The sequence below is a fragment of the Erpetoichthys calabaricus genome, chromosome 4 (assembly GCF_900747795.2).
Source record: "Erpetoichthys calabaricus chromosome 4, fErpCal1.3, whole genome shotgun sequence".
Taxonomy (NCBI): Eukaryota; Metazoa; Chordata; class Cladistia; order Polypteriformes; family Polypteridae; genus Erpetoichthys; species Erpetoichthys calabaricus.
Genome location: NC_041397.2, coordinates 130858048 through 130871927, shown reverse-complemented (window position 1 = coordinate 130871927; position 13880 = coordinate 130858048). Strand labels below are relative to the sequence as shown.

Below are 13880 nucleotides of genomic sequence, written 5' to 3'. Positions count from 1 at the left end.
TATAAAACAAATAAGAAAAGAGATTGTACTGTGTTTTGACAGGTGTGACCATGAAAATCACGGGGATTAAAGAAGAACAGGACTCTTAGGGTTGAATCAGTTAGCAGACCCCACCTAGCTGTAAACAACAAATCAAATTAATAATATATTGAACAATTATTATAAAATGTAAGTTGAATAAATCAGACTCTGCAGCTGCATGAATAAAAAAAAAATCGAGTATGTGTTCAGGTAAAATACCACTTCCGGTTTATGGATTTGGCCCAAAAGTTAATACTGATCTACAGTTTGGTGTAACAACCACATGCTGAATTTCATCCATCTATCTAGTTGCGTTTTTGAGATATCGTGTTTTTATATACACACACACACAGACATAATTCCAAAAAACGGTATTTTTGGACTAGGGGAGTTCTAAAACGTCAAGATTCACCAAAATGTCAAGGTCGATTTTGTTTAATGATTAGTATACTTTCTCTATACTTTGTATACTTCGAATGCGAAGGGGCAAATGAATTACTGTCAACAAAAAGCAGGCACCTGAGAAATAAATTGAAACATTACTCACTCGTGATTTTTCTGTCCATACGGTAAAGTTTTTGTTGAGCAGCACATTCCGATTTCTGGCGTTTGAATTACATCTTGATATACTAGTTTAAAGAAAGGCACGTAAATTTGCTTTCTATTCCACAGGCTTTACACGCATATTCAGCTTGCTCTGTCACCGCAAATGCTGTGTGAACACCCGCCTTCCGTCACCAGCCGCCGTTCACTGGATGAATACATGCAGGCGGCTCGTGGTGGATGGCTTTCAGTTTTAGTGTTAAATCTTATAAAGGTTAAAAACTAACAGCAAGAAAATTAATTCAAAAACAAAAACAACTTATGTTTAGTAAATTATTATTTTATTTCAGTTAGTCTTTCCATCTACTTTAATAGTTTCGTTTAGTTTTAGTTTTTCATTTCAGTTTTGTTAATTATTTTATTTCAGTTTATGAAATGTTTTTTTAATAATAGTTTCAGTTTTGATTTTAGTTTTCGTTAACTATAATAACCTTGGCCCCTACCTCACAACCTTTTGTTGAATGCATATTCTCAGTTTGTGGACAGTTATCACCTGAATTGCAAAACAGAATGACCACTTCTCTGCAGTGCAGAGTTTTCTTGAAAATTAACAGAAAGATATATTGATTCACACAAGCCATTATGGTATGACTTTAATAAACTGTGCAAAGGAGAAAGAATTTGTTGCTTCAATTATACCATTTAAATTTGGATTGCTATTTTGCATGCAGAACTATAAAAATAAAATAAAAATGTCTTTGTGAAATAAAAACTAAACTAAAACTAAAAATATGGCATGAAGGCCAACTAAAACTAAAGTAAAACTAAAATTAAGACCTGAAGTAATATAAAAATAAAAACTAGCAAAAAAAAAGGGAAAACTAAAAAAAGATAAAAATATCTGGTGATCTGAACACAACATTTGATTTCACATGAAGCCCCTGAAAATATCTACTACAGTAATCCCTCCTCCATCGCGGGGGTTGCGTTCCAGAGCCACCCGTGAAATAAGAAAATCCGCGAAGTAGAAACCATATGTTTATATGGTTATTTTTATATTGTCATGCTTGGGTCACAGATTTGCGCAGAAACACAGGAGGTTGTAGAGAGACAGGAATGTTATTCAAACACTGCAAACAAACATTTGTCTCTTTTTCAAAAGTTTAAACTGTGCTCCATGACAAGACAGAGATGACAGTTCTGTCTCACAATTAAAAGAATGCAAACATATCTTCCTCTTCAAAGGAGTGTGCGTCAGGAGCAGAGACTGTCATAAAGACAGAGAAAGCAAACAAATCAATAGGCAGCTCACACCCCCTCCGTCAGGAGCAGGGAGAGAGAGAGAGAGAGAGAGAGAGACAGAGAAAAACAAACATGCAAAAATCAATACGTGCCCTTCAAGCTTTTAAGTATGCAAAGCACCGTGCAGCATGTCGCTTCACTAAGCAGCTGTACAGAAGGTAGCAACGTGAAGATAATCTTTCAGCATTTTTAGACGAGCGTCCGTATCGTCTAGGTGTGCGAACAGCCCCCCTGCTCACACCCCCTACGTCAGGATCAGAGAAAGCGCAAGAGAGAGAAAGAGAAAAGTAAGTTGGGTAGCTTCTCAGCCATCTGCCAATAGCGTCCCTTGTATGAAATCAACTGGGCAAACCAATTGAGGAAGCATGTACGACAAATTGTCCTCAGAAATCCGCGAACCAGCAAAAAATACGCGATATCTATTTAAATATGCTTACATATAAAATCCGCGATAGAGTGAAGCCGCGAAAGGCGAAGCGGGATATACCGAGGGATCACTGTATACCAGTTTTAAAACTAAACAGACATTGCTTCAAACACTTATTGCTAAAAAACTAAATGAAACTTCAGAGACTTTACCATGTATGTGTGCATTCACAGCATATTTTTAGAATGTTATACTGTGGATAGGGCTGATCATTGTTTTAGTAAACTGAATTTGATTGTGATCCTGACCCTTTCAACAGGAGCTTGAACGTCAAGTGAATTTTGTGGATGTTATTAATGCTTTCACAGCCACAAATGATTGGAGGTGGATACTGTAGAAATTTCTTCAGTAAGGTAGGACCTGCTATTTACCCAGGTTGTTTTACTTGATTGTAAAAGGAAATTCTGTTGCATTTTCTTTGCTGTGTTACAAAATACACACTGGTTCTTATGCGTTTGGTTTGTTATGTTAAAAAAAAACATTCTGGGTTTTGGGTAGAAATGTTACATAATGTGTTTGAAATGTTCTACTAATAACGGTTAAAATAAATGGCCAATATGTTGTGGGGTTGAGGAGGGACTCATTAGGAGAGTTCCTAACATGTATAGCAATGCTCCTGGGTATGAGCTATGAAGACTTAAGAAGACAAACCTTTTCAGTTTAAGCAAATGGAGATTACGAGGTGACATGACAGATGTTTGTTAAAATTATGAACAGAATTTGTTTGTACTTTGTATCATTACTGTTACTTTAAAATACATTTTCAACAAAAACATGTAAACACAGCTATTGAGGTTAAACTCTGTACAAATGCTAGAAAGTTTTTCTTCACGCAAAGAACAATAGATGGAAAGAATAAACTACAAAGTGGGGTAGAGAGCAGAATTCAGGAACCTTAAAATCTTAACCTGATGTTAGTTTGAGGAATCTAGGTAAATGGGTTTGGTGAATTTCTTGAGCTGAATGGCCTGTTCTTGTCAAATCTGTTATAATATGTGCTCTGTTAGCTTACAAACACTTACAAACACAAATGCAAGGTAGTGCTTGCTGTTAAAGCTGAGTAAGGAGCAGTGAATATTTAAAAAGACCTGATTTAAAGTAGATGAGTTGTCAGCTTTTTACTTATCTTTCTGTGGCACTGCTTGGTTTTGTCTTTAGAGTGACTGGAGTGGAGGATGCAATTATCTGTCCACTCCACAAGGCTTGTTCTTACCTAGACAAAACTGGTAGCACTGCGAGGAATATGTTTTGTGATTTTTCAAGTGCCTTCAACACCATCCAGCTACCTCTGCTAAGGGGCAAGCTCAGAGATAAGTAGGTGGATGAGCCTATGGTGTTCTGGATAATAGACTATCTGTCTGGCAGACTGTAGTTCATGAGATTCAAGAACTATGTTTCTGATAAGGATGTGAGCAACAAAGAGCTACCACAAAGTATATTTCTGACTTCTTTTCTCTTTACCCTGTACACCTCATACTATAAATATAACACCAGGTCACGCCACTTGCAGAAATTTCCAGATGATCCTGTACTTTTGGGGGGTACTGATAAGGGGAATGAGACAGAGTATCCCAGCCAATCCCAGCCAACACAGGGCACAAGGCAGAAAACAAACCCCGGGCAGGGCGCCAGCCCACCGCAAGGCGCACGCGCACACACACACACACCAAGCACACACTAGGAATCGCCAATTCACCTAACCTGCATGTCTTTGGACTGTGGGAGGAAACCGGAGTATCCGGAGGAAACCCATGCAGACACGGGGAGAACATGCAAACTCCACGCAGGGAGGACCCAGGAAGCAAACCACTGGGCCACCATGCCGCTACCACTGGGTCACCATGCCACCTCTATCTATCTAGTCATTTATTTAATAGGATTCTGTAAAAAGCAAAAATTCTCCCTTGGGACAATAAATATCTACCTATCTATCTATCATTCTATCTATCTGACATTCAGTAATATGTATTTGTGAGAGATATTTTTTATTGTTGTTTATGCTTCCTGGTTATCCAACATTTTATTTTTTAATTTCAATAAGCAAGGCAACTTCACAGTGTCCTCACTAGCTTTGATCAAGAGGTACATGGTTTAACTTAACTTCAAGATTATTTGCTGTTTTGGGCTATTCAGTCAAGATGCCTAGTGTACAGTTTTTTCAAAAATGAAATAAGCACACATGTCTATTGACCATAGACACTTCAAGGAAAGACAATGATTGTGAAACATCCAATGCTGATGTTAATTTTTCTTTTAAGGTACTCATAAGCAAACTATAAATAACACAAAACTAGAAAGATAAGAAAATCAAAGAAAAACTTTAAGAATAATATCTATAGCATTATGGTTGAACAGGGTGAACACTACTGCCTCATATTCTAACTTGACACCTGTTCTAAAAACAAAGTATGTGGAGTTTCAACAGATTACTATGTTAGGTTACTTGGTGACATTATATTGATCATGTAGAAGTGAATGTAGGTATTTGCATCAGTGTGCCTTGTGACTGGCTGCCTCCTCATCCAGGATTTTTTCCTGCCTTGCAAGGCATACTGAAGGATAGGTTCAGAGTCCCACTACTCCCTGAACTGGATTAAGAAAGTTTAAAAAGGACGAATTAATAATATTTATGATTTTTTTAAGTAATTCGATGTAGTGTGCTTTATGATGTCTTACATATAACCCAAATGCCAGTTCTTATGATATTTTATATTTATCCAATTACTTGTAAACCTGATATGGAAAAGGCAGGCAAGTTGGATGAAATTGTATGTGTAGCCTACTGTATTTATTGTTAAACTGCAATCAGATGACATAAAAGATGTGGATTATCCAGTTTTAAAAGCATAGTTTTGACATGAGGTTAGACTGCCATCTAGTGGCTTCTTTAATGAGTGCTTTTTAACAAATTATAAGATTTCTTTCTTTTAACACATTTTTATGTGTTGTACCGTGTTAGCCATTATGAATGTAGAGAAAAGCCAAGCAAAATGACACCTTTTATTGGCTAACTAAAAAGATTACTATATGCAAGCTTTCGGGGCAACTCAGGCCCCTTCTTCAGGCAAGATGTAATACCAACCAGGCTTTCAACACATTTTTATTAATTTAACAAAATGTCATTATTTCTTTATAATCCTTTCTTCTTTTCATTAAAATAATAAATATATTATTGATGTAGAGATAAGCATACAGTTAAAAAAACATACAAACAGTAGAACCATACATATTAATTTGCAGGAAGTTGTGAATCCACGTATTGAATTACACAGACTGTTAGTACACCTCTAAGTGTGTATGTAAAACTTACCACCTGGAAACATTATTTTCCACAAAATAATAACAGTGAAAGCTCCCTATGTGTAAGCTTAATAGACCAATAGTTTTAAAATGATGATTTATTATTTTAGTATTTGCCAGATATTGACAATTACATTAAACCAAATCCTTGTTCTTAAAACTCTAAGGGACACAATTTCCAAAAATGGAAACCATCAAAATTAATGGGCCAAACTAAGCTCACATTTAATTTTTTAAGTAATATTTTCTCCAAGGTGACAGAATTATGACATTACTTGTGGAAATTTCACAGAAATAGGCAATGCAATGATCACACTATTATATCAAACCAGTAACGGCGCACTGCATGATAACGTGCAGTGAATACACTTGACTTGAGCATTCATAGTTTTCATACTCTTTCTCTCTACGTTTAGCATTCATTTGCTCAGAGGCTAATGCGCTTGCTGCTTCCTGAGTAGCTCTTCTTTTCTACACCCTAGCAGCCTGCTTCTTCTCTTCTTTCGTCAGCATCTTTTCACGTTAAAACTGATTAAGTCAATGTTTGTACTGCGATTACTTAGTATGTTTTCTTTAATTTTTCCCTTAAGCTGGCACTTAAGTCTTCAATCTGCCTCAAGAATGATTTATGATATGAAGAGGTAGGGGAAGTGATGGAGAAGGTGTTAGGGATGAGAATAGAGCCCGTACGCATGTGCCGCATGTCCACCTTGCTGGCCATTGCCAAGAGTTGATTCTACAATAAAATAAAATTAAAATAAAAAGAGGAATAACCTTGGAGATCAATCATCACCCCAAAAGTGGACAGTAGATGTCAAGTAGTATATGTGTACCAAATTTCAGATCAATAGTTCAAACGGTTTGCGAGCTACAGGTGATTTAAAATTCTAGACAGACAAACGAACAGCCACGGTACCATATTATATATAAAGATTATATACCGATATATGAGTGCTCAGGAATAGTATAGAACAACTGAAGGTACATAGTTGTGAGTCTCCATTGTCAACTTTGTTATGCAACACCCATTGTATAGGGTACTTGCAAAGCCACAGCATCTTTTGCATACTGTCACAAATAGTCTAAATAACAGGTAAATTAGTAATACTTATTTATTTGCTGTGGAGTAACACTTTCATAGACTATGATAAATTAAAGTCCAATATAAAGTATACAGGGGGTCCTTGGGTTACGACACAGTTCCGTTCCTACAACAGTGATGTAACCCGAATTTTGGTGTAAGTTGAAAAACACCCTAGCCTAAGTCACTTACCTATCTTAACACATTTGCAAAATCATAATCTAGAACGTAAAAACACAACTAAGACACAGAAAAAGGAAAAGGACTTTTTGTAGGAAAAGGATTTTCTGTAGTAACAGAAAAAATGACAAAAAATGAGTGTAAAAAAATTTCCTTACCTTTATTCTTTCTAATCTCTTTACAATGTCTAATTTCACTTCCATCACGATGGCTTTCCTCTTCTTCGAAACACTACCATCTGCAGACTCTGACTTTCGTTTAGAAGCCATGATAAGAGCTACAAAGTCGCCAAACAAAGCCACACAAACGGAACACTTCCTCCACGCACAACCAAACTAGTTCACCAACTCCCTCACTCATACGCTGCGCTACTGCGTATTCTTCCGCTGCGCGCAACCAAACTAGTTTGCACACGTAGTCTGTAAGTACGACACTAATGGCGTAAGCTGAAACACTCATGTCTCAATTTTTTTAAGTTTTTATGGGAGTGAGCGTTGTAAACTCGAAATGTTGTATGTCGAGACGTTGTAACCCGAGGACTCCCTGTATACTGCAAAATGCACCAAAGTATAGCTGCCCCACATGTCTGTCTACAGTAATGGATGGATCATCCACATGGTCATGATCAAAACACCAAGAATACTCTCCATATCCACCACAGGTATTAGAGCTTCACAAGTTCCCTTCATTCTCAACACCATTTTAAGTGAAAATCACATGGCAGAATTAATTCAGTGTACAGAAGCACACAACTTTTGCTTGAAGTACTCCATAACGCATAAAACCACCAGAAAGTGTTGCTTCCCAGCAGATTCAAATGAACATGCTGAAACTAAATTATATGTTTAAAATTTAAAAAACCACACTGCTGCTCACACTACCTATAAAACTAAACAATACATCTACTCCCCAATGTACATTGTCTAAACATATTTACTCAATCCCGCTGTGGAAATGTTTTTAATGAAACTTTTAAAAAAATAAGACAAACTACAAAACAAATAAATCATAAGAAAGTAACTTAAAACAGATGCCCAAGTACTGGAAACAATGTGTCAAAGGTACTGTATATTAATGTTGATCTATTCTTGTCAAACATTTTATAGAAACCAAGTAATCATCAACATATCACTGGTCAAATTATCTAGCAACATAACATAAAAGAAAATTCTGAATAATTATTTTAGGACAGTGCGTTTTTAACAGTTGCATGTATGTGTTACTGTCCTGCTCTTTTTATTATTATGGCATAAAGTTTCATATGGCCTCATTTTCCATTAGTTTTTTTGAAAAACATGATAAAAAGAATAAATTTAGTATTATTAAAATGAAAATAAAAAGTAAAATACAATAAATAAAAATTGAAATCATCATTTACTGCTAGTTATATGTATAGACTTGTGTATTTATTTTCTTTTTTATATAAATATAAAAAAATTAATAAAAAAAATTACATATACAAACCCTTTCCCTTCGTCTGTCACGTGCAGATAATGTCCTCCGTAGAGTACCGGGTGAAGCAGTGTCCCCTTTGAACTCAATATAAGACTTTTGAATATAGTTGTCATTTATTTCATCATGCTGGATAATGACAGGTTCAGCATCTTTAGGTCTTGGGACAACATGAACAAGCATGTGGCATCCTCCACAAGCAACCTTAAAGAAATGCAATAAAGGAGGAAACTAGGATTAATTGCACAATGCATTATAATATGAAGTCCACAGACATTTGAATATCAGGTCATTTGGCCAAACACAATGTACTGATATAATGAAAATATAATCAAAAATCAATACATTTCTGTGATTAATACTATATTTTTATATTTATGCATACATTTTGTTTGTAATTATACACATTATTTGATCTTGAACCAGAAATACATGCTATCGGAGAATTACTTTTTTAAATTATATGAGTATTGTTTTTGAAGCGTAAACATAAAGAAGCAAACTATGAAACAAGAAAAATGTGAAAGCTTATCAGAAGATGTTTTTATATAATTAAACTTGCAAGCATTTTCTGCTTACAGAGAAAGGCGGGGACATGAAAGGCCTTTATGGGGAGCTGCATCGCTTATGGACTCATTTTGTAAACATTATTTGATTAAGATGATAAAAAAGGGCATCATCCTTCTCTTTACTGTTCATCTGTCTATATGTTTTAACACCAGACTGTTCTTCAGAAATTCTAACTAACATTTGAGTGTATTTTCTGTAAACCAAGACATTGGGACAGAGTTGAAGAGTTAAGAGCACAGCAAAGTTAACCTACTTTCAGTTTCAATTGCTAGAATCAAGATTCCAAAAATAATTATGATATCAACTTATTTCTAAGGTCAGTTGTATGTGTGATGTTAATCAAACATTAAAAGGCAAAGTAAGTACTATTCAGTCTCTTATAATTATGTATTTTGTTCACTGGCTTGGTTTGAGGTTTGTGTGTTTGTGTACTAGAAGCTGGGTACAAGTATAGAAAGCTGTTTGTCAGGGAGTATAGAGCCATTGTGGCACGCGGCTGGGGGTGGTACCCAGCCGGGATGCCCAGGAGGACCGAAGGAGGGCTTGCGCCTCCTCCAGACCATGAGGGGGCAACCGCCCTGGTTGCTTTGGGGGCCACGGGTACAGAGCTTTGAAGCTCAACCCTGTAGGGGCCCGTAGTCACCGCCAGGGGGCGCCCAGATGCCCTGGCACTTCCGCCACACTGGGGCGTGTCGGTGGATGATTGCCGGAACACACCTGGAGCACATCCGGGGGAACATAAAAGTGGCTGCCTCCCTTCATTCAAGGCTGGAGTCGGGTGGAAGAGGACGGAAGTCAAAGGAGAGGAATGGAGGTGGTCCTGAGAGAGAAGGCATTGTGAAAGGGCCTGAACTTTTGAGGTGATTGGTGCTGCGGCACTGGGTTGTGTGTGAGCATTATCTGTAAATACTTGTAAAAAATGTGTGTTGGGTGACAAAATGATGTCTGCCTGTCTGTGTCTGGGCTGCTTCCCACACCATACAAAAGACACACAGCTCACCAAAAATATTGAAAATACCTTGGAAAATGCTATCAAATATTATGTGTTCTCTGTATTATATTCCTTAGGTCCTACAATATACTGTACAATCAAAACTCTCCTAATGCTGCTCATTTTGAAAACTAAAATGTGCTAAAATTACATTTCAGTGTATCTTTCACTGTATTTACCTTATTTAGTTGGGTAATCTGGCACTCTACCAGAATCAACCAAATGTTAATGTTTATTTGTCAAATTAAGAAAACAGTAACATAAAATAACAACTGAAAATAAAATATTTGAAGTGAAGATGGAGTAAATCATGTGCATAAAATTCAATTATTCAGAATATTATGCACAAAAGAAAAACACATTCTTACCAGCAACACTGAATATTTCATAAATCTAGAGCATAAAGTGGGTTTGAACTGGTTAGTGAAGTTTTCATCTCCAAGACCAAGCTTGCCATGTCGCCCATCTCCAAATGTATACAGAAGACCATTTTCTACAAAATGTGATCAAATATAAAAATGAATTTTCATAAGTAGATATCATTCTTCAGTGAAAATAGGATAACCAATATCTGTTACTACTTCCACAAAATAGTATATCCTTATTTTATGGTGACATTAATGAGATACCCTACAAATGGTATAGATATTTGGAGGCCTTGAAAGGACAATAGCCTGATTCTATGCATTTGTGTTTTAGGCCTAGAAGTATGAAAAGTAAATTAAACAAATCTAGTAAATTTCCTTGCACCCAGGAATGTATCAAAAAATCTTTATTCGATCAACAGATCTGGGTTTACAAAGGTTGGCCAATAAGGGAGTGATAGAATTTGGGGGCTACAGAATTCTGCAGAGAATTAATATGGATGCCTATGCCACTACAAATGGTAAGTTAGAAAAAAAATCTTAGAATGGGGGAGATGCATAGTCTAAGCTGGAATGCAGACTTTTCATACTCGTAAGAATAATACCAGAGTCTATTAAAAAAAATAAGAAGAAGTGTGTAATCAGTATATGCTGTCAACTTTGAGCTATCAAGTACTCATGACAAAAAAGATATTGTTCAAGATCACAAAATAATGTTACTTGAAGCATATTCAAAGATTTACAATGGTCAAGCTATTCAATTTGTAGAGAGGAACCCCATAATCAACCAGGTATTACAACATACCAGAAATCAACTTTTTATTCCCATAAGAGTGTGACAAGGCAAGGGCATAATCGAATGCAGCATGGATGTGCTGGTGTGTGACATTCAGTGGTCTTTTTTCAAACAAAAAAAGAAGAATATTGCAGGTATGATGTCAACCTCTGCTACTCATATTACAGAGACTGGCCCTGTCTTAATACAGTTTCTTGTTTGTTGAAGAGTTTTTTTTTTGTTTATCCTTCTTTACTGGAGCATTTCTAGGATAGTTTATTTCTGGCTGTCCACACAGATGCCTGCCATCATACGAATATAATGTATTTCTCTTCTGCTACCTAAATGTATTAATTATGCTCCTCAAACCTGCCAATTAGAATGTGCCAAAGGAAGGCTACTAGAATGGTAAAAACACTGTTGATATGTTGATTATTTAATGTGGTTATTTAATATATTTTAACTTTGCTCATATAAAGAGTAAAATCAAAACAAATTATGACAGATCTTTCACATTTAATAACATCTTGTATACTGTATAATAACATTTAAATGACAAACAAAATAATAATTTTTAGAAAAATAATTTAAAATAACAATAAGCCTTGGCTACATGTAATGTTTACAAACACCATGTGAACCCTGTTTAAAAATGCTTGCAAATTTTTATAATTTTTACAAATTCAAATTGTAATAGAAAAACAGGAGTAAGATCAATATGACTATGACTAGAATTAAAAATGTAAAATAAAGTAAACAAACGCTCTGTCTACTAGCTGCTAACCAACAACTGATACATATGACGAGTCTTGTGCATAATTATCAAATAAATGCTACTAGGCAGACAAGAATTAGACACCTAGTAACAGGAGTTATCACAATATTACAATAGATTAAAACTCCCAGCACATACTGAAGTAGACACATATAGAATGTAGCATAAACTGAAGTAGACTCAGTTTTCCACTGCTTCATAGTTTTTGATTGGGATCCTAATGTCATGTTAAATGTAACATTAAAAAATAAATGCAATCAGAATAATAAGAACATTTTAGAAAGAGCCTTACCGGTGATTACAGCTGTATGGTTCTCCCCACATGCTACCCGTTTCACTTTTTTCTTCTGAAAGTGTGACACAGTTTTTGGTAAGGAGGACTCAAAAGTAAAAGTGCCATGACCTAATTGTCCATACTGACCAAAGCCAAATGTGTATACATCATCATCTTCAAAAGAGAAAAAGTAAGGTGGAAGATGCTTAATTACCTTTCAATGTAATAAGATGTTTCTATGCATAAAACATTTTGTTTTGAAAATATAAATATGACTTGAAGTTTAATTTTTTGCTTTATAATTGTGAATGCAATCATGCTGTCTTGAAAGTTCTGTAAAACAAATACCACCCCCTTTAGATTCTCTTATTGTTTTCCAAGCAGAGTAGCTGGCTTTGATAATCATCTAATGTTAATCAAAATCATAACTATTAATTACGTTTTCAAACTTATTATTCATAAAAACAAGGCTGTGGGGAACAATAGTCCATTGGGAAACATCTTGTATAAAACAGAAACCAATCTTGGATGGATAAACATTACACAGCTAAAGTTCAACAAAAATAATAAAATATTGGTGCTGGTGCAATAGAATAGTGTTGCTTTAAACCTCCAAAGTACTGGTACTGTTTAGAGCAGTGGTTCCCAAGCTCGATCCTGGACACCCACTGTGGCTGCAGGTTTTTGTTCCAAACAACTTCCGTTTTTCATTGCATTGGACTCTTAGCCTAATCAAGTGAGTCATTATTTCCTAGTTTCTGTGTTTTGGAGTCACTGTAGAAATTACAAACTATGTTTGGTAGATTTTTAATAAAATGTAATAAGCAATTATATGGGGAATATATTCTTTTAAGTCGTTAACAGTATTTTTAATCTAATTTTCATTCTGCTTTTCCCAGTGTTCTGATTATTTATTAATTAGCGAGTCTTACACTGAAGTCATTTCTGCTTTCATCATCCCGGGTGTCTGCTGTGCTGGTTGTTACCTGTCACTATTAGGGTTAAATGAAGGGAGCAAACCACATAGGAAAATAACAAAAGAGGGTTAAGCATTTTTAGCTTTAGAACAAAGTAGAAATACTGTATTTCCAAAGTTCTTATAAATGTAAAAACCATACTGTTGCTTTTTTCTGAATGTAGAATAAGAGAAGAGTAAAAAATATGGCCAGCTAATTAAATGAGATCAGTTGTTATCGATTATTATCACCGATTGCAGTGCAGAGGGGGAGGCGACGGCCCCGGGCATCCATATCAGGTTATCCAATCCAAAGAGTGTTGCTCTCTAGGACAGCTCTGTTTTGAAAATGATTTTAATTTAATATGAACACGTTTAAATTATTATAACTCATTCTCAGTTAAGCACTATGACTTCTAAGCACTAGAAGTGCTCGCGTAGGGAGAATCAGCAGGAGATAGTGGACTGACAGCACGGCAAGAAATGAATAGAGTTATGGTAGAGATTATGAACCAACTGAAAATAGAAATTGAAGACCGCAGTGTTCATCTTCAAGACCTTTGAAACCGCTTTTTCATTTATTCTGGATTTACATTCAGTCACAATTGAAGACGAAAAAGAAAGAGAGAGATTAAAAGAGGAATATTCAGCCTTTGTAGATTACTATAATAATGATATGACAGCATTTCAATTATATGACAAAATGTGGCACTCCTTCGAACTGGGGGAATACAGTTCCCCCGATCCTAAGGATACTCTCCAGTGCAGGTTAGTACAGTTTGGAAGGGATGTCTTTCCCACGATTTGCATTGCGTACAGATTACTGCTCACCATCGCATTTTCAAAACTGAAATTAATCGATCTTCAAT

At 35.7% G+C, this 13880-nt stretch overlaps 1 protein-coding gene across 1 annotated transcript in view; it reads right to left on the bottom strand.

Annotated features, from left to right (window-relative positions):
* Positions 1-13880, bottom strand: part of LOC114650263 (X-linked retinitis pigmentosa GTPase regulator-like) — a 72204-nt gene that overhangs the window by 28670 nt on the left and 29654 nt on the right. The window contains exons 8-10 of the mRNA XM_051926616.1: positions 12075-12230; positions 10236-10360; positions 8319-8510 (exon numbers count right to left, since the gene is read on the bottom strand). Coding sequence (XP_051782576.1) covers positions 8319-8510; positions 10236-10360; positions 12075-12230 — 473 coding nt within the window. The remainder of the gene's footprint in view (positions 1-8318; positions 8511-10235; positions 10361-12074; positions 12231-13880) is intronic.